This window comes from Ammodytes marinus, assembly GCF_949987685.1.
Source record: "Ammodytes marinus genome assembly, chromosome: 15".
Classification (NCBI taxonomy): domain Eukaryota; kingdom Metazoa; phylum Chordata; class Actinopteri; order Uranoscopiformes; family Ammodytidae; genus Ammodytes; species Ammodytes marinus.
Genome location: NC_137219.1, coordinates 29,745,114 through 29,771,789, shown reverse-complemented (window position 1 = coordinate 29,771,789; position 26,676 = coordinate 29,745,114). Strand labels below are relative to the sequence as shown.

Here is a 26,676-nt window from a genome sequence, read left to right as displayed (position 1 = left end):
TTCAACTAAAATACAATTATTTTGTTACCGTGTATCACTTAAGTTTCAGTTTATAACTTACTCATGAAAGCTTTTCCATAACAAAAACTACCAGGTAAATTTCAGATTAGTTATTTAAAAAAAAAATGCAGACCGCATTTTGTAGGTTCCTAGCAACAGCTTCCAAATGCCACTCCTGGAATCAAATCAAGACCTTTTACCTGCCTAATTGATGATGAAATAATGAAGGAATAGCCCACAACTGTCCATGAAACAGCTTTTGAGTCAATTGTCATACTACTTTTGGTCCCTTGAAAAACAGGGGGTTACATATTAAAGAGCTGTAATTCCTTAACCCTTCCTCTAATTTGGATGTGAATACCCTTAAATTTAAGCTGAAAGTCTGCACGTTACGCCCATATTTGTTATATAACTGTGACAAGATGGTTGAGTAAACGGGTAAAATAACAAAACTTGTGTCAGTGTCCAAATATATATGGACCTAACTGTAGTTATTTTTTTGTGTTACCTACTACATGTTTTTTTTGTGTTACCTACCACATCAGTTTTTTTTGTGTGCTACCTACTACGTAATTATTTTTGTGCTACCTACTGCATACGTTTTTTTTTTGTATGTTACATACCACAGAAGTTTTTTTTTGTGCTACCTACTACATGAGTTATTTTTTTGTTGTTCTACCAACTATTTTTTCGTGTACACGTTAAGCCATTTCATATGGGGTGAGCATAATTTCTTTTGTCGATGCTGAGTGCGCAGTGGAGAGAGAGACAGGCAGACAGATAGAGAAGAGAGGCACAGAGATCTTTATTGAATGATTTAGCTTTTTGACTTCTAAGTTATCAGCTGACTTCAGACAGAGTCCGCTGTCCCGAGCCGAAACAGCTGAGCGGGTCAGCTGTTTGACAAGAAGATGAAAAACGAAAGTGAAACTGAAGGTGGAGCACAGTAGCTCAGACCTGCCCTCCTTAATAGGCCCATATCTAACCTACCATTTTTAAGTAAAATCATGGAAAAAGCTGTTTATCAACAGCTAAATAACTACTTAGCAAAGAACAACTGCTTTGATGTTTTCCAGTCAGGATTTCGACAACACCACAGCACTGAGACTGCTCTGGTTAGGGTGCTCAATTACATCCATTTAAACACAGACAGTGGCAAAAGTTTAGTTTAGTAGTTTAGTCTTAGTTTTACTGGATCTCAGTGCCGCTTTTGACACAGTTGACCACAGCATATTACTAGATCGACTAGCAAACTGGGTTGGACTTTCTGGAACTGTACTAAGCTGGTTTGAATCCTACTTAAAGGATAGAGACTACTATGTGTCAATAGGAAATTTCACATCCGAGCGAACAAATATTGAATGCGGAGTCCCCCAAGGTTCCATTCTTGGGCCTCTTCTGTTTAACATCTACATGCTCCCACTAGCTCAGATTATGAATAAGAACAAATTATGCTACCATAATTATGCAGACGACACACAAATTTACATAACCATATCACCAGGAGACTACAGTCCGATACAAGCACTGAGTAAGTGCATTGAGCAAATCAATGATTGGATGTGCCAAAATTTCCTTCAATTAAACAACGACAAAACTGAAGTAATTGTCTTTGGTGCCAAAGATGAACAATTAAAAGTCAGCGCACAGCTTACATCCATTATGTTAGAAACCACACCCCAAGCCAGAAATCTTGGTGTTGTCGTAGACTCCGACTTGAATTTCAGGAAACACATTAAATCAATTAATAAATCAGCCTACTACCACCTAAAAAACATATCAAGAATTAAAGGGCTTATGTCACAGCAAGATTTAGAAAAACTTGTCCATGCATTTATCTTTAGTAGACTTGACTACTGTAATAGTGTATTTGCAGGCCTTCCAAAAAAGTCTATCAGGCAGCTTCAGCTAATTCAGAACGCTGCTGCTCGAGTCCTCACTAGGACCAAAAAAGTGGATCACATTACCCCAGTTCTGAGGTCTTTACACTGGCTTCCTGTCACTCAAAGAATTGATTTCAAAATACTGATGTTGGTTTATAAAGCACTAAATGGTTTAGGGCCAAAATACATTACTGATCTGCTGATACGTTATGAACCGTCCAGAGCCCTTAGGTCGTCTGGGACAGGTCTACTTACAGTCCCTAGAGTTAGGACTAAACAAGGAGAAGCAGCTTTTAGTTATTATGCACCAAAAATCTGGAACAAACTCCCAGAGAACTTGAGGTCTGCTGCAACTCTCAGTTCTTTTAAATCGAGTCTGAAGACTTTTTTGTTTCCATTTTAACCTGCAATTTTTATTTTATTTGCTTATTTATTTGTTGCTATCTAATTTTCATGGCACATGCAGCATAGAATGCACTGGTTCAAATACACAAGGTGGGTTTTGTTGATTTTTTAAGACCACGTGACCACCCAAATGTTGTGTGGTTTGCCGAAAATCACGTAAATAAAAAATAAATAAATAATTTAAAAAAAATATTGTATTATAGAACAGTTAGTGACGTTCGGAGCGCAGAATCTAGGTCTACTATAGGCTACTGACGAAAATCACACAACACATTGCATCTATTTATTAACAATTTTTAAGAATTTAGGCTATATTTTGCTGCTCCAACTCAAATTCAGCCCAGCCAGGCGATAGTTAAGTTTCAGTTTTGTTTTCATCTATGTGGTATAGGCTACAGCCGTTTGGACCCGCTGATCGGCTCCCAACAGTGGGAGTTAGTCTGCGTTCCAGTTGTACTGGGAAGTCGGATTTATGGTGCCAGTGATAACTGAACTAAATTATTAAATAAAGCTATCTCTTCCTCCTATATCTGTCTATATTTATCCCTCCACTGCACACTCAGTCACTACTATCCATGCTTAAAGGAAGCAGGATTATAACCTCATTTAGCACATTATTTTTAAATATTTTATATAATTTATAATTTTTTTTTCTCCCCCATCTAATTTTGACGATTTTTAGAAAAATGTGTTGGTTTATAAGCGCTAAGGGAGCATGTTTAAATAAAACCTGTGAACCTTACCTTTTAAATTTATTTTATTTCATGTTTCTATGTGCAACACAGGCTTAGATATTAAGGTTTTGGTAGACGTTCAGAAAATCCTCAGGCATTAAGGACATGCATCCTAGATTGCCATAGTCATCAATGGGTTAAGGGGTCTAGAGGTATTTTTTCAGATTTTACATACTACTATAAATATCTATTTTAAATGTGCAAGAAGATCAATTTAACCAAAGTGTTTGATATAGAAATGTTCAGAACACATTAGCCCTTTGTTTTCTGAGGTCTACTTATGTCCTATTTTTGAAAAACCTGGGGCCTCATTTATAACGGTGTGCGTAGAAACCATCCTAAAACATTGCGTCCGCACAAGGCCAAAAATGTGCTGCGCAAAAAAAAAAAAAATCAGATTTATAAAGCACGCAATCTTCCCTTTATAAATACCCACCTGCGGTGAATTGTGCGCAGACGATCTCCACCCCTTGTCCTCCCACTTCACCTCCCAGTTTCATCCCACATTCTACCAGTATCTCTATAGTCTTTGTAAAGCAGTTTCGCCCAACTTTGTACTGTATGCAATATCACGTATTAGCGTACCTGTAGCACTATATGTAGGCCTATATAAAATATGGTGTGACAAGTGAAATAATGCCTATAGTCTATTCGAGAGCATTGTTTATCTCCTGTGAGATCCACACATTTCCAACAACATCAGATTATAGTTTAATCTTCCAGGGTGAATTGTTATGGGAAAGAGATGCGTGTAATGATTTGCTAAAATCGTAACATGATTTTATCTAACGAAATATACAGTTTTAATTAATATCTGTTGGGCTTAACTTTGTACAAAACTACTTTTTACACACCGCTGAAATTTTGCTCTCCCGCTGGCCACTCACGGAAACACCTCCCAACCTATAGGATATTATTATAGAGTAGCGCTATAAGATTCAACTTATAACCAAAACATGTAGCCTAGACCTAGGCTACTTGATAAGTAGGCTAATTCAACCTACATCACAACTGCATGCCATAGACTACAGTAGCCATATATTTACAACTATAGGTAAGCTTATACATTTTATTGACTAAATATATTGGGTGCCAATCATTTCACAGTCATTTGTCTGTTTTTTTCTGATGACAGAAATTTATTTTGTGGTGTTGCCATTGAGTGTCGCTGATTCCCCGAGTCAGGAAAACCTTGCGGTAGCTCTACGCATGGTCCGAAGTTGGCGTAGGAATACGCACACTTCTCCGCAAATAATGTTTTTATAAATACCAACGTTTGCCACCGCACATTTTGCCGCACATTTCTGCCCATCTACGCAAGGTTTCTGTGCGCTGCAAGCTTTATAAATGAGGCCCCTGGGCATTTATGTGAAATAAGAACCTTTAGTCATCCAGTTGAATTGTGCTGGCTCTTGAAATTGCTTCTCCTAAGCCTTATCTTCAGAAATGCAGTGGAAATCTTTCAAAACACATTAGAGAAGTGTACAAAACATGACCCTCAGCATACCGTGGTAAGCGCAAGTTTTAGATTGTCACCATAGCTTCCATGGAAGGAAAGCTGTTTCCTTCAGTAAAACCCCAGGTATTACGGTAATGGGGAATGTCCTTATTGTTTAACTTAGTGCTGATTGGTTCATTTCATTTGAAAAATATTGATAGAAAAGCAGATCCAACCAATAGCGCAAGGAGTCACGCACAATGGGGCTAGAAGGGGGATGTGTTGCGAGGCTCACTTCTCGAGTTGTTTTCTAAGGCTGTAGTGGACGGAGAGTATCGCGAGAACATACCATGGAAACGGAAGAAGCTCTAGTTTGAGACAATGTGTTTGGGCAGCAGCAGGCCCCGATAACAACCCAGCACGGGTCGTCAGGGAATAAGCTGACCAGCTGGCCTGTGTCCTCACCGACATCTTTAACACCTCGCTGATTCAGGCTGTTGTCCCATCATGTTTCAAGGCTGCCACCATCATATCAGTGCCTACGAAATCCAACATCACTACCCTGAATCACCTCCGCCCCGTAGCACTGACTTCCATCATTATGAAGTGCTTCGAGAGGCTGGTGAAGGACCACATCACCTCCAAGCTCCCACCATCACTTGACCCATTCCAGTTTGCATACAAACCGAACGGTTCTACAGAGGATGCCATCTCCTCTGCCTTCCACCTGAGCCTGGAGCACCTGAAGGATAAAAACACCCACGTGCGAATGCTGTTTCTGGACTTCAGCTCAGCGTTCAACACGATCATCCCCCAGCATCTGGTGTGCAAACTGGGTCACTTGGGCCTCGGCACCCCCTTGTGCAACTGGCTACTAGACTTTCTCACCAACAGAACCCAGAATCTTTACGTGTGAACAATAACATCTCCAGCTCCATCTTGCTGAACACAGGTTTCCCCCAGGGCTGTGTTCTCAGCCCCCTGCTGTTCACCCTGATGACCCACGACTGTCGTCCCAGATTCAGCACCAATCACTTCTTAAAGTATGCGGACGACACAACTGTTGTCGGCCTCATCAAGGATGACAATGAACTGGCCTACAGGGACGAGGTGAAAACACCTGGTGGACTGGTGTTAAGTCAACAACTTGATCCTTGATGTTGAAAAGACAGAGGAGATCATTGTCAACTTCAGAAAAACTTGGCCTAGTCATACACCACTCCACATAAATGACACTGGAAGTCCAGGGCTCGAAAAGATCCGCGTTTTTTAAATGCACCCAACGTGAATCTAGTAGTAGCGAGGATGCTAACGTTAGCTCTGCTGCTAGTAGCCTACTACCAGTTAATGTGTGCAGGTCAACACAAACATCAGCAACAGTTAGCAGAGGAACATATTTACAGCCTGCATGAGGACCTTAATAAATGGACCAAAGGTGTCTGACTTCACATAGCAGGAAGCAGTGGAAGCTTGAAAGTAGACAAACTTTCAAAACCAAATTCTGAGATTTTGAATCAAATCAAGATCACTCATACATACATTAAAATAATAGCCTATAGTAAAAAATAAATACAATTTAAAACAAATTGTTGTAGGCCTATTTAGTGAAAAAATTGCTGAATGTCTGGCTGGCTGTTTTCAAAAGAATCTGTCATTTCAAAAGCAACAACAAACAGATCGCACCATTACTGAGCGGCAGATGCCATGGTATGTCAGTGGTCGCTGTGGCACATGCCACAGACCGATAAATAATCTTGGCGTCTCTCCAGTTCAGACCAAAGATTCGCCAAGCAACGAGACGCAAACTTGAAAATGCTCGCAACAAGGTTGACTGGCAGTTCACACTGCACCCATTATTTTTTCTCCTTTTAATGCTCTTATCACACACATTTTCTACACCCTTGTAATTCAGTGTATTTAAAAAAAAAAAGTATTATTATTATTAAGGCTCAATTAAACTGGTTGCTGCCTAAATGTTTTGGGAGTAGTTCCTCCAATGCTTATTTCAGACTGTGTGGACTATGCGCCTGTGTGCCGGTGTTTTCTATGGCGCTGCTGCAGCCGAGGCACATTACATACATTGTACATTTTTACCTCCAATAGAATAAAAACTAGCCTGCTAGAAAAAAATTCACCTCCCTCAGTGTTGTCATGGAAATATGAACTAAACATACAGACAAGAATGTTTTTTTGTACCAGGCCTTAGGTGTATTAATCCTGTGAAAATATTTAACATGGGAGTCAATGAGCTCAGCCTGCATTTGACTCGCAGCTCGCTACATTGATTAAAAAAAACTACACCAATGCAATATTTTTACATAGAGCGGTGATGGTCCGAATATAAGACGGGGGTTTTCCCCTGGAAATAGGTCGTAAAAAGTCGGGTCGTCTTATATTCGGGGTCGAACATTCGGCGTCCAGTTACCAGAGCAATCATTCAGCTTAAGGGCACTGGCCGTGCACTCAGAAGCGGCCGGGACAAGCGTTTGTGTGCTGGGAGAGAGAACGCTGTGTGTCGAGAGAAAAGAGAGGCACAGGAAATCGCCAAAGAGCTCAACATCCCCAGCACTGAATTCAGGGCCTCGACTCATTATTTTTCAAGTCGACGTGTCAGAGGCATGAATCAGAACAGGGATCGACTTTTAATGTGGCAGCACTGCCTGCCATGCAGTGGTGGTGGTAATATTACCGGGTTGGCTGTAGACAAACTAACGGAGGGAGGCGGCTGTTTCACTGTACAGTTCCTAGTCGCACAGTCAGTTTTGGGATTTGTCTCTGTATATCCAGGATCGGGACATGCAATCGGATCGTGGAAGCCTTTACCCTTGCAACGTTAACTTGCAGGAATCCCCTGTGATAATTTTAGTCTTAAGGCGAAGACACCCCGGGCCGACTGCCGATCGTCACCAGAAAATGGAGTCGGACGATTCAGTCAGCTCCAGTCTCCCCGACGTGGCCAAAAAAGTCCAAAGAACTGTAGTAGCCGATTGTTCCCCATGGCTTGACAAAGACAACAGATCAGGGACTTCAGACTGGACTCTTTAAATCAGTATTCCAAGTTTATTGCAGGGATTCCATCAGACAATATAGAGGATTTCAGAGTGAGCATTGAAGCAGCAGGCTGAGAGCCGCATGGCACCTACTCGATTAGTTACAGAACAGTGTCTTATATCTCATGTGTGGGGGGTATCAAGTGTATTATATCTACAAATAGACAGATACTAGTCCTTCTAGGGGGTGCTCTCATTCTCCCCCAGTGACCCCAACCTTTAAGACACACGGTGAGCAAACTCTTGATATTATAGAGGCTTATTCAAATCCACCACAGAACACACCGAGCCGACTACCGACTTGCCGTACGTTCTGCGCTTGCACGGGATGACATTAAGAAGCCTGATGTCATAACGTAGGCTGTCATTATAACCTAAATCCTGTTTGACAAAAGTGAAACTAATATCTTGTCCGCTGCCGTGGCAGAGCAGAGACGGGCTAGCCCTCAACCAATCAGGTTGCCCCGGCTGAAAGAATAGACGACGCCGATTACACATGTTGAATCGGGTGAAAAGAAGGCCAATGACATCTACGGCGGCCGACGTCTCCGAACACACCAAACAGATTTGTGTTCCCGCCCCCTCCAGACTCTCCGACGTTGTCCGACGCAGTGGCAAGGTCTCACTGTGAACGTCACCATCACAGCGTTTCACCGGGTGATGCGCTACTTTGCTCAGACGGGACAGTGGGGGATAGACAGACGTCATTTATCCTGCTTGTTTTTTTGTGGTTCTAAGAAGAAAATCCGGCCCTAATTCCATATCATATTTCACGTAGAAACCTGGCTGAGGGGAGGAGACAGAAGTTGAGAGCGCGAGAGAGAGTTTCCTCTCACACTTCAAAATAAAACTAGAACTGCAAGCAGTTGTGAACGGGGGCCAAGCCTCCCACGCGACTCGGGATCGGGCGTCGTCGTCCGCGGCGCCGGCCCCTTGCTTCATGGAATCCGGGGATGTAAAGTTTTTGAATGTGGCATGTTCGGTGTGGGAGTTATAGCCCCAAACGCGTTTTCTTTGCTTTTTGTTGTTTTCGTGCCCCCTATGGATGACATTCGCAAAACTGTGTTAGATAGAAAGATGCAGCTCAATGTACCGAACAAGTGGATGTGAAGTTTTTGAATGTGCGATGTTTGGTGAGGGAGTTATAGCCCCACAAGCGTTTTCTTTGCTTTTTGTGGTTTTGGCGCCCCTATGGATGACATTCGCAAAACTATGTTAGATAGAAAGATGCAGCTCAATGTACCGAACAAGTGGATGTCAAGTTTTTGAATGTGCGATGTTTGGCTGGGGAGTTATGAGCAAAATCAGATTGTCAGCCTCTCCATAGTAAAGACACTTTTTTGATTTCCCGCCAAAAGACTTGGCGAAAACAGAAAAAAGAAAAGAAAAACTAATTTGTTTAATAAGTGCTGCCCACATAGGTATTTCTTGGCCATATTTTTTTTATAGACTCAGGTATGCCCCATGATAGTCTCCCTTGACTTTCAAGAAAATCCTATTTTTTTTGGAATTTTAGCGAATCTTTAAAGCGCTACCCTTTGGTCTTCCGATGGTCGTAGAAAAATTCTTTATCCAACTTTTGCTAGTGGGAGTCGGTGGAGCATAATGCTTTTGGTTTCGTCCAAATCGGGCGAAAACTGTAGGAGGAGTATGTTTTGGTGTCTGAAACAGTTTTTGCGATGTAGTAAAACATTTATATATACGCAAATGGGCATGGCCTATCTCAAAAGATGCAGCTGACTTGTGGGCATCTGTAGATATAAAGACTGTCGGGCATTCGGTGTGGGAGTTATAGCCCAAAACACGTTTTCCTTTGTTGTAGCGCCACGTAGTGGCCGGCATGTCTGAATTTTTTTGTCTGCGTATCAGGCACGGACCTGGATAAGCCATGCAAGTGGCATGTCCCAACCATTTACGGTTTGGGTTGCAGCACCAGTTTTACGTAAGGAATAGGAATAACTAGAACTGAAAGCAGTTGTGAACGGGGGCCAAGCCTCCCACGCGACTCGGGATCGGCCGTCGTCGTCCATGGCGCCGGCCCCTTGCTTCACGGAATCCGGGGATGTAAAGTTTTTGAATGTGGGATGTTCGGTTTGGGAGTTATAGACCAAAAGGCAAAAAAATTGCAGAGAAAGATGCTCAATTGGATAAGGAGATGTATACTTTTTGTGTTTTTGGCGCCCCCTTTTGGCGAAATTTTAAAAAATTTTTGAGGATGTTCGTTAGGATAGTACGACCATATTTCTAAAATGTTGTCTTGATACGATGTATAGTTTTAGTCGGCAAATCTTTAAAGCGCTACCGTTTGGTCTTCCGATGGTCGTAGAAAAATTCTTTATACAACTTTTACTCGTGGGAGTCGGTAGAGCATAATTATTTTGGTTTCATCCAAATCGGGCAAAAACTGTAGGAGGAGTATGTTTTGGTGACTGACACAGTTTTTGCGATGTAGTGTTACGATCTCGACTTCCAAAGTCCGATCTGTAATGAAAAGCTAGTATCTAAGTTTATTAGTTATGTCCTATTAAACCTGCATTAACTAACCTGTAACCCAATGCTTTAACTACAACCCTTATTACCATCAAAGAGCTCCCCTACTCTCACGGCTTCTGCTGATAATCTCACCCGGGCTCCAGGAGGTGAGCGCGCGGGATCTTAACTACTAGACTGCCTTGGGATTCTCTTAGATAAATAAAAGTGTCCTACTTAAACCCACTGTGTTCAGCGTTTCAATTCTTCTAAACGTATTCGTCTATTTCAGGAATCTCGTTTAGGTGTGAAATGTAACACTTTCTATTTGCTCCTGATGATCACTCCCCTATTTTAGGCAAAGGATATCTTTCACAAGTTATTTACTGTAATTTTATGTACCCGATGTTTATTAATTCCACCTCCTATAAAATAGAACAGATATACTATTTTCAGCATTCAACTACACACGTTAAACCTGGGAAGCCATTAAAAACAATTGTCTTTCTTTGATAAAAAAGGTATTTGTTATGAGGTTGTGTTTGTTTTAAATCAGTAATGTGCCGTAGTGTGGAGTCAATGTACTTACCTCCCCGGGGGGGAAACGATCTCTTTGTAGAAAAAACCTATACCTAAAGTCCTTCTGTTCCAGCTATAAACTAATTCAAACTGAGGCTTTACAACATTTAAGGGATTTTATTTACAAAATACAAGAGAGTATAGAAATATTACATAAAATGGACAAGAAAGGAAATGAAAAGAGGTTATTTGCCTATAAACTCATCAAAACTGAGTTTTTTCTCATTATCCCCTAGTAGATGTTTTCTTGGTATTTGTCACAATTTGTCAAAGCACAAGACCAGAGTAATTGCATGCTCTCCGATTTTAAACTTGCGCTCTAGCCCTATCTAACATCCCACTGAATCTGTAAAAATGATAAGGACTTAAGGAAGATTGTTAACGACACCAGTCAGTAAATGGGAGATCTTGTCTCAACCCAATCTCCATTAATTCCAATCACCATTCTATCAGACCCCTGTTCTAATAATCCCCACCTAAAGTTTTAGAGATTTTTACCAAGTCATCTGTGTTTCAAGAGTTTTAAAGAAGTGTTTTAAAAGACTCTGCCTCTAAGTTCTTCGAAGTCAAAATTCTTTCAGAGTATTTTGGACTCACAAAGTTTTTCTAAGTTTTTCTTCTGCCTCCATGGTTAAAGGGACAGATAGAGTGTGCTGGAACAGAGCGTGACTAACTATAGAGTATATAGTAGTACCTGCAAAAGCGGCCCAAAAAGGCCTTGTCCTGCTCAGAACGAGCTGTTATATAGTAATCTGAGGACCAATGAGACTTGGAAGAGAGGGAGGAGTGAAAAAGGCACAGCTGCACGGGGGGACCAGGTAGCCCCCTTCCTATGGCCATATAATCCTCTCCCCTTCCTCTACTCCTTCCTATGGCCATATAAGGTCCTTCCCCTTCCTCTGGTCAGCTTTTACCCTGATGAGCAGTCACACTCTATTCTGTTTCATTAAAATTATCCTACTTTTACCTATGACAAAAAGATATACAAATGTCACAAGATATGCACAAGTAATAAGTTGCATCAAGATCACCTCACTCAACAGTAGCAAAAAATCTAAATATACGCAAATGGGCGTGGCCTATCTCAAAAGATGCATCTGACTTGTGTGCATCTGTGTATATAAAGTTTTTGACTGTCGGACGTTTTGGTGTGGAAGTTATACACGTTTTCCTTTTTTGTAGCGCCACCTAGTGGCCGGCATGTCTGATTTTTTTTGTCTGCGTACCAGGCACGGACCTGGGTCTAGTCATGCAAGTGGCATGTCCCTTCCCTTTACGGTTTGGGCTGCAGCACCACTTTTATGCGGAGAAGAATAATAATCTCAGCAAGAACAATAGGGTTCCCTGCCCAGCAGGCCCCTCACGGGCTTGGCCCCCTTAGGGCTATGGAACCGCGTTGCTCTGCAAAACGCGGTCCCAGGCCCTTCTCGGGCTTGGCCCCCTAATAATTATATTAATTTCAAAATGGAATTCAATATATTCCAAATGACCACAATTGACTTTTACATTATTTCCCTTGTTAAAATCCAAACAGTAACACACATTAACTTAAAAGTAGCAAATAGGCATTTAGGCTCCTACACTTAATGCAAAATACTACATGTAGGGCTACAATAATTGGCTCAGGCACAAAGAGACAGTCTCTTTCTCTTGTGCGGCACCAGAGAGATTTTATAGAATTGTATTTTAGAACGTGTGAAAACAAAGATCTAATGCAACGTTTGAATCAGACATTTTCTAACGGGTAATCCAATGTACTTTAGAACGGAGATCAGTCGTGTGACGTGTGAAAACAAGATCTAATGCAACATTAGAATCTGGAATTTTCAAATGGTCGACCAACTGACTTGACAGTATTTTTGCGGGGGGTTGACAGATATTCGTAACTCCTTTCATATACATATTAGCATTCAGTTTACCCTCTAAATAACATAGTTACAAGGATTAAGTGATTTTCGGTTGCCAGGGCCTTTAAGCTAATATTGGTATGAAATTAAATAGAAACAGGCAGTTGGGCATTTTGCAGTACTGATTCATGGTTATTATACAGAAACTACTATCAGTGTTTCCAGGTAATGAGTCACAGCAATTAACATATTATTTGTACAGTACTACCTTAAAACAAAAAGGTAAGTTTGGAACAAAAGAGTTGTATGAATTTCGGCATTATAATATATAACTAGAACTGCAAGCAGTTGTGGACGGGGGCCAAGCCGTCCCGTGCGACTCGGGATCGGGCGTCGTCGTGCGCGGCGCCGGCCCCTCGCTTCACGGAATCCGGAGACGTGAAGTTTTTGAATGTGGGATGTTCGGTTTGGGAGTTATAGACCGAAAGGCAAAGAAATCGCGGAGAAAGATGCTCAAGTGTGTTTTTGGCGCCCCCTTTTGCAACAATTAAAGGAAAAAGTACAACCAACCTGAGAACAGGCGAACAAACATGTGTGAAGTTTGGTGTTAATAGGATGAATCGTGTTGGATTTAGGAGCAGTTTGGTAAAAGGTAGCTAATGTGCAAATCTTTAAAGCGCTACCGTTTTGTCTTCCGACGGTCGTAGAAAAATTATTTACACAACTTTTGCTCGTGGGAGTCGGTAGAGCATAATGCTTTTGGTTTCGTCCAAATCGGGCAAAAACTGTAGGAGGAGTGTGTTTTGGTGACTGACACAGTTTATGCGATGTAATGAAAAAAAATCCCATACGCAAATGGGCGTGGCCTATCTCAAAAGATGCAGCTGACTTGTGGGCATTTTGACTGTGGGATGTTCGGTGTGGAAGTTATAGCCCCAAACGCGTTTTCTTTGCTTTTTGTGGTTTTGGCGCCCCCTATGGATGACATTCGCAAAACTGCGTTAGATAGAAAGATGCAGCTCAATGTACCAAACACGTGGATGTCAAGTTTTTGAATGTGCGATGTTTGGTTGGGGAGTTATGAGCAAAATCAAATTGTCAACCTGTCCACTTTTTTGAATTTTCCCGCCAAATAGTTCGAAACAGGAAGTAAAAGTGCAAAACTAATTTGTTTAATAAATCCGGCATACATAGGAATTTCTTGGCCAGATTTTCTGTATAGAGTCAGGTATGCCCCATGATAGTCTCCCTTGAGTTTCAAGAAAATCCCTTTTTTTTTTTTTTTGAAGGGATTTGCGCGAATGTTTGAAGCGCTACCGTTTGGTCTTCCGATGGTCGTAGAACAATTCTTTATATAACTTTTGCTTGTGGGAGTCGGTAGAACATAATGCTTTTGGTTTCGTCCAAATCGTGCGAAAACTGTAGGAGGAGTATGTTTTGGTGACTGACACAGTTTTTGCGATGTAGCAAAAAATCTATATATACGCAAATGGGCGTGGCCTATCCCAAAAGATGCAGCTGACTTGTGGGCATCTGTGGATATAAAGTTTTTGACTGTCGGACTTTCGGTGTGGAAGTTATAGCCCAAAACGCGTTGTCCTTTGCTGTAGCGCCACCTAGTGGTTGGCATGTCTGAATTTTTGTGTCTGCGTACCCGGCACGGACCTGGATAAGCCCGACAAGTGGCATGTCTTCACACTTTCTGGTTTGGGCTGCAGCACCACTTTTACGAGATTTTGGCGCGCCAAATAATAATAATTCCTACTAAATCAATAGGGTTCCCTGCCCAGCAGGGCTTGGGAACCGCGTTGCTCTGCATAACGCGGTCCCTTGCCCTTCTCGGGCTTGGCCCCCTAATAACCTATATTTTGATTTCCAAAAAGTGACTTCTAATTTTGAAGGTATTACACTGATAGTAGCCTATAATATTGTAAAAACATCAACCTATATCACCTAATCTTTTCCATGTTGTAACAAAAAGCTATACCACCATATTACCATTTCTGAATCCAAATATTGCACTAATATAACCATTTTATTATTTTAATGCTACCAAAGTATTACTGTACTATTAGCAAATAGTTTAAACTCGTCTCTGTCTTTAAAGTAGTTTTCTCATCATTGCTCTTAGTGAGGGCTGAAACTATCGATTATTTTCTTATCAATTAATCTATCGATAATTTTTTTGATTAATCTATTTTTTTTTCTTTAATAATTTACCTATTATTTTTATTGAATGAATTTAGGTTCCTTTAGACTAGAGGAACAAGTCATCTAGTGCTTTGTCTGCTCCTGAGAAACAGACACATAGAGCATATGGGAATAAAGATGAGTTACATATTTTAAAAATGTATTTAATTTCTTTATCACTGCTGTTTTATATAAAAAATACATACACAAATGAAATAAGTCACTGTATATAAAGGCAACCTGAACTAGAGAATCAGTTTTTTTACTTCAAATTTAAATGGCTGTGACACAGATTAATTCACAGACTGTAACAATAGTCTGCAATGTTAGTTTAAGCCATTTTATTTCATAAACGTGGCTGATGAAGTAAAGAGCAAATGTAAACTAGAAAATCCCGCGGCGATTTTGAAAGTACGGGCCACCCTGCGCCGGCCACCAGCCCCGCATCGGTGGCGCCCCACCCGTCGGCCGGGCTCGAACGCTTCTACAAACCGCCTCTGTGCGCTTTCCGAACTCGAGTCCCGAGTTGTGGCCGATTGAAGGTCACAATCGTGGCAAATCTGCAGAAAAACGGCCGCTCTCGCGAAGACGTTTTCGTTAAGGGCGGCCATGTTTTTTGAGTTATCTGGCTAAAACTTTATACACGTGTGTATGTCGGTCCCCTTATGCTGTGTACACAATTCGGTGACGATAGGTTGGAAATCCACGAAGTAGATGTCACTTGACTGTATTTCAGGTCATGCAAATTTGGGATGCGAAAAAAAATCATGGCTGACCCCTATGGTCTAAGAGGCTTTATTGTAGAGCACCATGAGCTGTACAAGTGTAAGAAATTTCAAGTCAATCAGAGTCAGGGGGCGAGGGGCGTGGCCTGTCAAACATTGCATTTTTTAATTACCGTACTTTTCGGCCTACAAGCCGCGACTTTTTCCCCGTTTTTCGACCCTGTTATTACACAGCACAGTATATATTCTGTAGCTACTGGGGATGGGCGTTAGTAATCGAGTACTCGAGTACTCCTCGTTTCAAATGATCTCGATTGGTGGATGAGGAAAATCGTTTTTAGTTTTTTTTAGTGTTTGTAGCCTTTAGGCCGGCCGGCGGGCCGCCCCTATTTTAAAATGTTATATACGTGTACAAAACGGCACAAAACGGATATAAAGTTTAACAAAATTAAATATTTTGATCCAAGTTAAATAAACTAAGCGTTGTGTCAAACAGAAACCGCAAATAACTGCCACCTCCGTGCAGCGCAGCCAGTGTGTGGTCTCCACAGCACCGCGGAGCTGAATGCGGTGCTGGAAAACTTGGAAAGTCACGTAAAGAAGCCAGGCTGACTTCGGGCACATTCGAGCAAACGACATTTAAGAAGCCTTTATTATGGAATATAGGATTGAGATTAAAAAGCCGACGGTGTAACGTTCCGTTAACGAGGAATTAGTCGCGGTAATTAGTCACGGACAGGAGTGATCATTACGCGGTTGGATATACTAGCCTACTACTTCTACTGCTTTGGTGAGTTATTTAGCCTATCTATGTGTTTAAATTGTAGGACAATAATTTTATTGTATTTGCTGCCCTTCTTATTTTAAATGTCTATTTTGAATGTTAGCCAACTACAGCCCATGCTTTTTTTCTCTCTCCACCGCAGACCTACTCGATCGGTTTAAATTGTGGCCCGCTTATTTAATTACTTTCAGTTAGGAAAATGTGTTTTAAACTTGTGGAAAATAAATCCTTAATATCATATGGCAACTGTGACTGTTTGACATAAGCATTGAGCGCTTTATTGCGGTCAACCGTTGTTCTGTAGACAGATGCGTTGCGTCCTAAAAATAGAAAAAAGTTTAACGAGGAATCGATTGATCCTCGAGGAATGCAAGCGATCACACGAGTAGCGAAAACACTCGTGCCCATCCCTAATAGCTACTATTGCACAAAATGGTAACACTTACGTACGTTATGCAAATATGCAACTTGTTTGTTGAAATGTGGGAGCTTCCTCAAGCAGCCATCTCTTTCCCGACAATCCCCTCTGTGCACGAACTCTTACATATGGTAATTAAACATTATAACACCTGCGGCTTATTGTCCAGTGCGGCATATAGTACGGAAAGTACGGTATGTTTTTTCGCATTTGTGGCACCCCCTATGGGTTAATCTAAACAAACTTTTCGGGATATGCTACCACATGTATTTTACAAATTTCCAGCAAGTTTGATGATGATAAGACCTATGGTCAAAGAGTTATGGCCAATTTGCTGATAAGCCCCGCCCCTGCGTAAAAGTTTTGGTCAATGGCGGCCATGTTTTTCAAGCTATCCCACTAATATTTTGTGGATACGTGTCATAGTCCCCCGGGGTTTCGTGAGAAGTTTGGTGTAAATACAGTGAAATTTGAGGAAGTTGTGGTTAAAACCCTGTTTTTCAGTTTATGCTAATTCGCGGAAAATATTCCCAAGCGGACTTTTATGGTCCCAGAGGCTTTTTTGTAGAGCACCCTAGCATACACCTGTGTGAGAAATTTCAAGTGAATCCGACTTACGGTGTGCGGGCGTGGCCTCTTAAACTTTTTTCAGTCAGGGCTTAATAACAGCGCCCCCTTGTGGAAATTCAAAAAACTGTATAATAGCACACCCCGTGGGGTAGGGACGCACGTTCTGTGAAATGTTTGTATGTCTGCGTGTAACGGTGTGGGAGGAGTAGAAGCTAGAAAAATGTCATGGAAGAATAAGAACTACCACCACCACCACTCAGAATAAGTATGGTGGATAACAATAATTACAGGCCCTCAATACTTGAGCGCCCGTACTTAATTATTCACATGAGGGCCGCTGCTAAGCTTTTGGGTGCCCTAAGCTTAAATTGTCAGTGAGGCCCCCCCCCCCCCCCCAAAAAAAATAAAAAATAAAACACGAGAGCTGACATTTTTTGCCCTTGCAATATCTCTGCGACTGCTTTTTGGCATATTTGCATTTTGTAGTGATGAGTTTTAGCGAGCAGCATTTACTAACAGAAAGAACAGCTTAACGTGTGAAAAAAGTTGCCGAGTATCCTACTAACTGCCTTTGCAAAGGAGAGAGAGAGAGCTCTGTGGACGTTGACCACAGAAAAACTGGTGATGGGTGAATTTGGAGGTGGGCTGGCCCGTGCCCACCTAATCAGAAGCTAGGAATGGTCCTGGTATAGTAAATAGACATATTTTAATTGGCTGAAAAAATATTTTCTTCACTTTTGATTGGGTGGGCAGGCCCACCCTTGCCCCTTGGCTGCTGCCGGCCCCGCTTGCCATTATGAATTGCCATTCAAAAACAGCTTGATAAAGCTGGGTAGGCTATAATTGTGGGAAACATCTAATTTGCCCAAATTGAGTGATAGGTTACACAATTAAGAAAAAAAAAACAACCATGGGCCTGTTCATAACTAATTTATATATTTTTTGGAATGTAATGATTATCATGAAATTGTTTAAGAAACCTACATTTTGGGGGGGCCCCCGGATCATTTATTTTTCCTTTGTAATAAAAAAAAAATTATAAAAAAAAAGGTACCCAGGTACTTGGTGCCGTACACGCTCTGCGTACCCTGTGTATAGGGAGCGGCGGCCCTAATTCACATACTATGTCAAAGTGAAAAAAGAAACTGTTAGGTAATGTACGTGAAGTTTTACTGAAACAAAAGATACCAAAAACTGGCATGCTTAACATTTTTAATGTGTCATGGTTGACAGAACTTTGGGGAATTTGGGGAAAACGTCTATGGATTCATCTGCTATGTGTTTATAACATTTGTATTTAGGTTGATGCCACCGCAATCAAACTTTTACATTACCATAATGACATTATTATTATTTTCAGCTTTCAAATTTGTTAGGAATGTTTGTGTTACTACCCATAGTAATCAGGTAATATAGGTGAGGTTGTGCTGGACAAAAAGATACCAAACATTGGATGTTTGCATAATAAACATTTCTTAATGTAGTTTAGTAAGGAATGGATAAATCAAAAGTATGCATAAATGGTCAAAATAGCCCAGGACCTCAAGGTCACATTTAAAACAGGCAACAAAAAGTGTGCAAGAGGTAGTTTTGCAGGCGCACCAGAAAGAATCTGATGCGCATGAGATACAGTACTTTCCTTGTTTTTTTTTTCCCATGTCACTTTAGGGGCTCTGTACAAGTGTTGAAAATACAATTCAAAGCTCTATCTAAATATCTTCATATTACCTTGTTTAGGAGTGCAAGAACCAACTCTATGTCATTCTGACTCTGTTGATCAGAGAGACAGCTCCTGACCTGCTTCAGTGACAACAGCAACTCCTCCAACTCTGCAAAAAACAACAAAAAAACACACACCGGCAGTTACATAAATAACCTTTGACTTGCATATCAACCTTCATAAGAGAAACAAGGCTCACAATTAGAGCTCTACTTTACCATCTACTTCTTTACTAGATGAAGGCAGATGACAGCCTGCTCGTCCTGGCTGCATCCCATTTCCTAGTCAAGACTTATTTTTTTCTTGTTTGTGTGTGTCTTCGTCACCACTCCAAACAAAGTCTTAATTAAATCCTAACAAGAGTGTCCTTTGTGCCTTCCTGAGGAATTCACGCCCAGCTTACCAACTAACTCTCGCTCAATCTCTTTCCTTTCAACCACTTTAGACTACTACTTGTGGCTGTGGCAAAGCGGGTATGGCGGTCGTCCACTAGATTGCAAGTTTGGAGATTCGATCCTCGCCGCCACATGTAGAAGTCTACCTGGTTGAGTCAGCGCGTTGCATGGCAGCTACTGCCATCGGTGTATGACTGCGTGGTGAATAGATTAATGTAGTAAGCAATGAAAATTGCTTTGGGGCTGAGAAAATCAGCTAAAAAGCATTATATACTTTAAGTCCATTTACCATTTTGAGTCCATTTAGACTTAAGACCCCTGGCGCCGTCCTGGGCTGCTGCATGCTAGAGTCGCTCTTTGTTTTGTTGTCTCTTACCTACTGATCACTCTGACTGATTTTTTTCCAACAACACAAAGCTGGTTCTAGTTCTGCCTGGTGCTAATGCCGCTTCGCAGCTGGTTAAACTTGAGAACCATATAAGACTGTATAAGGGTGTATTCACACTGGGAAAGTCCGCTAGTTCACTTGCTTTGGTCCAGACCAAATAGAGTTTAGATTTTTTTTTGTTGGTGTGGTCCACTTTCATATTGCCCCTTTTGTAAGTGAACCAGCATTAAGAAGTAAAACCACACATGATCTGAGGTCATTCATTCATTGGACAGACATTCTGGGGTGGAGAGAAGCAGGAAGCACAAAGTGAAAACTGCGAAAAATATAATTGATACGATATGGGGTTAAAAATAATAAATAAATAAATAGGCCTACATCTAGCCTATAAATAAAACAAAAAAACATAAAATGGTTATAATATGTAGGCCTGTGTGTAGCTTGTAGCCTACGATGTGAAACATAATATTTACTGTATTTTTGCTGCTGGACGCGCGGCTCGCGAGGAATAGGCTCAAGCTGACACACAGCTGATTTAGCCGTGTGTCAGCTGGGTGTGAGTCCGGCGCGGCTCAGCTCCAAACTGACACAGGGATAGTATTGACTGTCCCGTACATGGGAAGCAAAATAAAAACACGCACTTCATACAAAGCTCAGCGTGAACCTGTTGTCACTGTGCGGAGACGCTCCCCTCTCCTTCATCTGATCGCTGAACACATCAGCATGTTTACGCGTCCTGTCTATCAAATGTAATATATTAGCTCGGGGCTCCCGGTCAAACCACAACTAATCTTCCCAACAACGATGACAACACTTTCCCATAATGTGAAGCTGACGGCGATTTATTAAAAAAGAAAAGGCACAGTGCTTCCTGCAATTGGGTCGGATCGAGTCCAGACAAATTCACACCACAAACGAACTGCAGCACAGTGCGTATGGAAGCGCATCGAGACCACCTCTTCAGCTAGGTCTCGGAGCGTTTGTTTGGTCCGCCCCCGAGTGCGATTGCTGTATTCACACATGTCTGAAAGATGCGCACCAAAGGCGGAAGTGCATCTGGGTTCGTTTCAACCGAACTAAACACGGCATGTGTGAATACACCCTAAGTCTCTGTACGTTGCCGCTATCCCACCTAACACTTGTGCTCATTTTAAGCACAACAACTAAAGAGGCAGATACGTCGTATTCTGACAGATTTTGTCTCTGGCCTTGTTTTGTCAGCGAAACACGGCTTATGTTTGCATTACTTGTCGTGATCATGATGGTCAGGGATTGTTCTTTGAATACTTCTCGTAGTAACTGTGTTTTTAAATATGGCAATGACAAAGTTTTCGTTGGTCTGGTTGTTCACGATAATCCCATCCTTTCCTCAGCTCCTCCTGTGACTCCCCTACCCCTGCGCACTCACCTCAAACCTCATGGTCCATTAGCTATTCTCTTTCCCCAACCTTGATCAGCTCTCACCTCAACTGCCCTCTCCCTGGCCCTGCACCGTCATCCCACCTTCCCACCTCAACGACTTTCTTTGCCCTTGCCTATTCACCTCAGCCATCCTGCCCCCCTCTACCAGCTTGGCCTTCTAACAACTCAATCACCATCATAGTGAAGGATGTGAGAAGACAGTTCAATCAAAACCCTCGCAGTTAGGGTGCAGCAAGAAGATTAACAGATGCAAAGCGGAGTGGACGGGCAGGGGTGTAAGGTTTGACCATGCCCTGGATGTAAACTGGGCCTGATCCATTCACAGAACAGAATGGAAGTTCTAGTATCTTGAAGCGGCTGCGGGAAATACTGGAAGCCAGAGAAGGGAACGCAGAAGCTGTGTAGTGTGGGATAAATTGGGTAAGTTGAAGCCCACTCGAGCTGCTACATTCTGGGTGAGATCGCACTTGCAGGCAGACCAGCCAGGAGGTAGTTGCAGTAGTCTAGGCATGAATTGACAAGTGCCTGGACCAGAACCTGTCCCGCCTTCTAGGTTAGACAGGTACAGATACTTCTGATGTTGCACAGTATGTATCTGCACGATTGGATTGTTGCAGCAATGTTAGCATAGAGCAGGGGTCGGCAACCCTAGGCACTCGCAGCAAAATCATTGGCACACTGGCAATAAGCAGTACCCACTCAGCAGCATTTGCAATCAACTAAAAGACACAAGCTTTATATGTGGCGTGTGACTCTTGTTTGATTGGGTAGGTTACGCGCTCCAGCGCACATTTCCCACAGTGGATGCTGCACGCTTCGGCAGTGCCCACATTTCTTACCGCGCGCAGGGTTCATGCGCCGTAGCTGGGGGCAAAGCCACTCCAGCACTGCCCGACTTAATGGCTCTCCCTGTGGGGAAAAGCTCCAGTGATGCCCAGAGCAGTCGCCCTCTCGGCTGAGCGAATCTACGAGCGGCCGCCTACCACCCACGCTAGCGAGGAATCCATTAAAGGTTCAGTAAGCGGAATGGTCAGTTTAGCTAACTTCCTGTCAGTTACTGCAGTTAGCGGTCCCCTCCCTCGTCCCTACCTCACCACATTAATGCAATGCGGTCCTCAAGCAGCGAGTTATCTAGCATCATCTCAGATCCATAATTGTGATAAAACATGATAAAAACCATCAAAACAGACATTGGGAAGGATGTTTACATGCTCCGCCATTGTAGGCGCATACACATCAGTGTTTCCCCCACATTCATATAGCAACGGCGGCGGGCCGCCAGTGCTATATTTTTCACCTTTTTAAAGTGAAATGCATGAATCTGGTGCACTTTGAGAGGACAATTAAGAGGCTAAATATGAGGAATTTTGTGTGAACAAATAATTTGGAGACACTGGGTCTGATGAATTAGAAGCTATTGAAGAAGGAAACATGGATTTTCCATAAAAATATTAATTTAAAATAAACAAAATGTATGCAGGGTCCTCTGGGTTGGGCTTGGTGCTCTTTTTCTTTAACAAAAAAAAAAGAAAAACTAAAAAAAACAAAAAAAAAACATATTTTTTTTTTGTTTTGTTTTTATTTACAGTTTGAAAACCGCTGATTTAGACCAAACTACAGTAGGCTACGGGCAAACCTGAAGTCACCGTCGTGACATTTCATATACGTCCCGTCTGTGTGTGTGTGTGTGTGTGTGTGAGAGAGTGAGTGAGTGAGTGATTGAGTGAGAAAGAAAGGGAGGAACTTATTTGAAATCGGCCGTGCGTGCCTGTTTGTCGTTTATTGTTTTTGATTTAACAATAGGTTTAGAGAAATCTGGCTTTCAGAACTCAGTGCCTACCCACTCACTGACCTCACCGCACGTCACTGACGATGTTGTTTATCAAGAAGTAATTGAAGCTGATCATGGCTATGCTACTAACTAGGTTGCCATGGAGACCGAGGCGGAGTAATATTGTTGTGCGACAGTCCAGCCGTGCTTCAGCTCGATTTGAGCACGGTCAAAATGCCTTCGACCAATCAGATTGCTCAGTCGGAACTACCTTCCCAAGCTCCTTTTGTTTACGTCATGTTTGGTTGGGCTACGGGGAGCAGCTAGTGGTTCATATGTCCGCTGCTTTTTGAAAATGCTTTTTTCATCAAATGTGTCAGACATCAGTGTTTTGTATACATTTTATTCATTAGTGAGCGGGTATGCCGTCTTTCAGAACCGTTCATTACCTGCACTAAAGAGAAAAAAAGATGTTTCCTCATTGTCCCCCCCACTTTTGAAAATGCACTCCAGAATGCCTGTTTGTCCCCCCCACTTGTTTAGCCAAATCGACGTCCATGCATATTGACATTACTAATAATTATAACTAATAATAATTACTAAATTAAGTGATTTACAAGAACATAGATGAAACCAATTGGCGGCAAGTAATAATACTTGTTATTACCATTTAGTGATTTATAAGAGCAAAGATTCAGGATGAGTAACATCATTGAAATGTGGCTACAATCTACTTTCTCATCCCATTCTGCCAAGTTTGTGACAGTAACCTGGAGAAATATTTTTGCAAACGAAAAATCCCAGCTGTCTTCCATCACTATCTGTTAGAGGGAACTAAATCTGATATATTCCACTGCCTGTGAGATCAGTAAAAGCCGAGGATGAGGTTGAACATAATGTTGATGCCATGTTGTAAGATGGACCAGCAATTGTTGATATGCTAAAGCCAGGGTCTGCTACAATATTTGATGATTATGCCCAAGACATATGCATTCCATACATAGATATGCAGTTGGACAAAGCACAGAGGTTTGATATTGTATGGGACACAAAGACCCAATTTGCAAAAACAACACACCGAGGGTAAGGTGTGCATCAGAGTAGAACCCCAAATTGCAGTGAAAAAAACTAGTGAGTTGATGACAAAACTTAACTGTTTGGTTTCTCTAATCCAACAGAAAACACATTTTCAGTACACATTACATATAGTAGTTTATTGGCAGGCAACATCAACCTATCGTTTCTGAACTAGCTCTCAAAGAAGGCGGTCGCATTTCTCCTCCCTCCTGAACCTTATTTTCCCTGCTCTGCTCTCTGTCTTGTGCTGTCTCTGTCTATCCCTGAGACTCTCTGTGCATATTCCTCCGAATACCTAAATTATGGATCTGATCAACTGGGGTCTCTCTGCAATAGATCAAATTTTCTCAACGAGAAAAGTGGGCACAGGAGAAGCCCGCTGTCCTGATGGAACCTTTGCTGCCGGATACAGCTGGGACGCATGGAGTAGTTGGAAGTAGATGTGTCTGGCAATACTTTCCATTGAGGATGCTGAAGATATCTACACAATTAGGCTTTTGGTAACAGGGTTCCTGCTGTTTGGTGTTGGCGGGTTCTTGTTCTACCGCAACGTTAAAAAGGCGTTGGCAGCACATCAGGCCATTGACAAGCTGCCCGTCTTTCAGGGCTTGTGCCAGGCTGTTAACGTACAGACTCAAGTACAGGTCCTTCTCATATAATTAGCATATTGTGATAAAGTTGATTATTTTCCATAATGTAATGATAATAATTGAACTTTCATATATTTTAGATTCATTGCACACCAACTGAAATATTTCAGGTCTTTTGTTGTTTTAATACTGATGATTTTGGCATACAGCTCATGAAAACCCCAAATTCCTATCTCAAAAAATTAGCATATCATGAAAAGGTACTCTAAACGAGCTCTTAACCTAATCATCTGAATCAACTAATTAACTCTAAACACCTGCAAAAGATTCCTGAGGCTTTTAAAAACTCCCAGCCTGGTTCATTACTCAAAACCGCAATCATGGGTAAGACTGCCGACCTGACTGCTGTCCAGAAGGCCATCATTGACACCCTCAAGCAAGAGGGTAAGACACAGAAAGAAATTTCTGAGCGAATAGGCTGTTCCCAGAGTGCTGTATCAAGGCACCTCAGTGGGAAGTCTATGGGAAGGAAAAAGTGTGGCAGAAAACGCTGCACAACCAGAAGAGGTGACCGGACCCTGAGGAGGATTGTGGAGAAGGGCCGATTACAGACCTTGGGGGACCTGCGGAAGCAGTGGACTGAGTCTGGAGTAGAAACATCCAGAGCCACCGTGCACAGGCGTGTGCAGGAAATGGGCTACAGGTGCCGCATTCCCCAGGTCAAGCCACTTTTGAACCAGAAACAGCGGCAGAAGCGCCTGACCTGGGCTACAGAGAAGCAGCACTGAACTGTTGCTCAGTGGTCCAAAGTACTTTTTTCGGATGAAAGCAAATTTTGCATGTCATTCGGAAATCAAGGTGCCAGAGTCTGGAGGAAGACTGGGGAGAAGGAAATGCCAAAATGCCTGAAGTCCAGTGTCAAGTACCCACAGTCAGTGATGGTCTGGGGTGCCATGTCAGCTGCTGGTGTTGGTCCACTGTGTTTAATCAAAGGCAGGGTCAATGCAGCTAGCTATCAGGAGATTTTGGAGCACTTCATGCTTCCATCTGCTGAAAAGCTTTATGGAGATGAAGATTTCATTTTTCAACAAGACCTGGCACCTGGTCACAGTGCCAAAACCACTGGTAAATGGTTTACTGACCATGGTATTACTGTGCTCAATTGGCCTGCCAACTCTCCTGACCTGAACCCCATAGAGAATCTGTGGGATATTGTGAAGAGGAAGTTGAGAGACACCAGACCCAACACTGTGGATGAGCTTAAGGCCGCTATCGAAGCATCCTGGGCCTCCATAACACCTCAGCAGTGCCACAGGCCGATTGCCTCCATGCCACGCCGCATTGAAGCAGTCATTTCTGCGAAAGGATTCCCGACCAAGTATTGAGTGCATAACTGAACATAATTATTTGAAGGTTGACTTTTTTGTATTAAAAACACTTTTCTTTTATTGGTCGGATGAAATATGCTAATTTTTTGAGATAGGGATTTTTGGTTTTTCTTTACTTTTTTGCCAAAATCATCAATATTAAAACAATAAAAGGCTTGAACTACTTCAGTTGTGTGTAATGAATCTAAAATATATGAAAGTCTAATGTTTATCAGTACATTACAGAAAATATTGAACTTTATCACAATATGCTAATTATATGAGAAGGACCTGTATTAAGCGAAGTGAACCGCAAGCTGGAGGTGCTTCACGGACTTAATCGAAAAGTGGATGCGATCTGGGTGAGCGTTAACGGTCCGTAGGCACGGAAAACGGCCACTGGATTTGGAATATTTCGGATTTACTTAAACCAGTGACTTTAAGACGGGCTTCACATCCAGCGCCTAGTCTCTTCAAAACAAATTGATTATATCGATTCGGGCTCCCCACACCGACCTGGGAGGTGTTATCTCTTCTCTCTCCGGGATGTTTATGCAGAAAGACGCTCTACCCCCACCGCTCCTGACCTAATCTCCTGTGAACTCTATCTCTGGCTGGGCCTCGAGGTTGTCTCCATGGATTCGCTACACCATCTGGCGCCTGAAGACTCCCGTTATGTCTGGACAGATTTAGATAAACGGAACACACATACACACACACGTAGACACATAGAACACACGACCCCTGACCACCCAAGCCTTCTTGTCTCCGTACCCCTCTCCCTCCCTCGTTGCAGAAAGGATGCCGCGGGCGGGGCGCCTGCCGGCTGCGTACGCCCCCTGGTGCCTGGGCTG

General features: G+C 42.3%; 1 protein-coding gene across 2 annotated transcripts in view; it reads right to left on the bottom strand.

The window, feature by feature from the left end:
* The window catches only part of LOC307261816 (protein PALS1-like), a 138,208-nt gene that overhangs the window by 48,286 nt on the left and 63,246 nt on the right, over positions 1-26,676 (bottom strand). For both annotated transcript variants that reach the window (XM_080042460.1, XM_080042461.1), the window contains exon 4: positions 18,821-18,921. In XM_080042460.1, the coding sequence (XP_079898586.1) occupies positions 18,821-18,921 (101 nt within the window). The remainder of the gene's footprint in view (positions 1-18,820; positions 18,922-26,676) is intronic.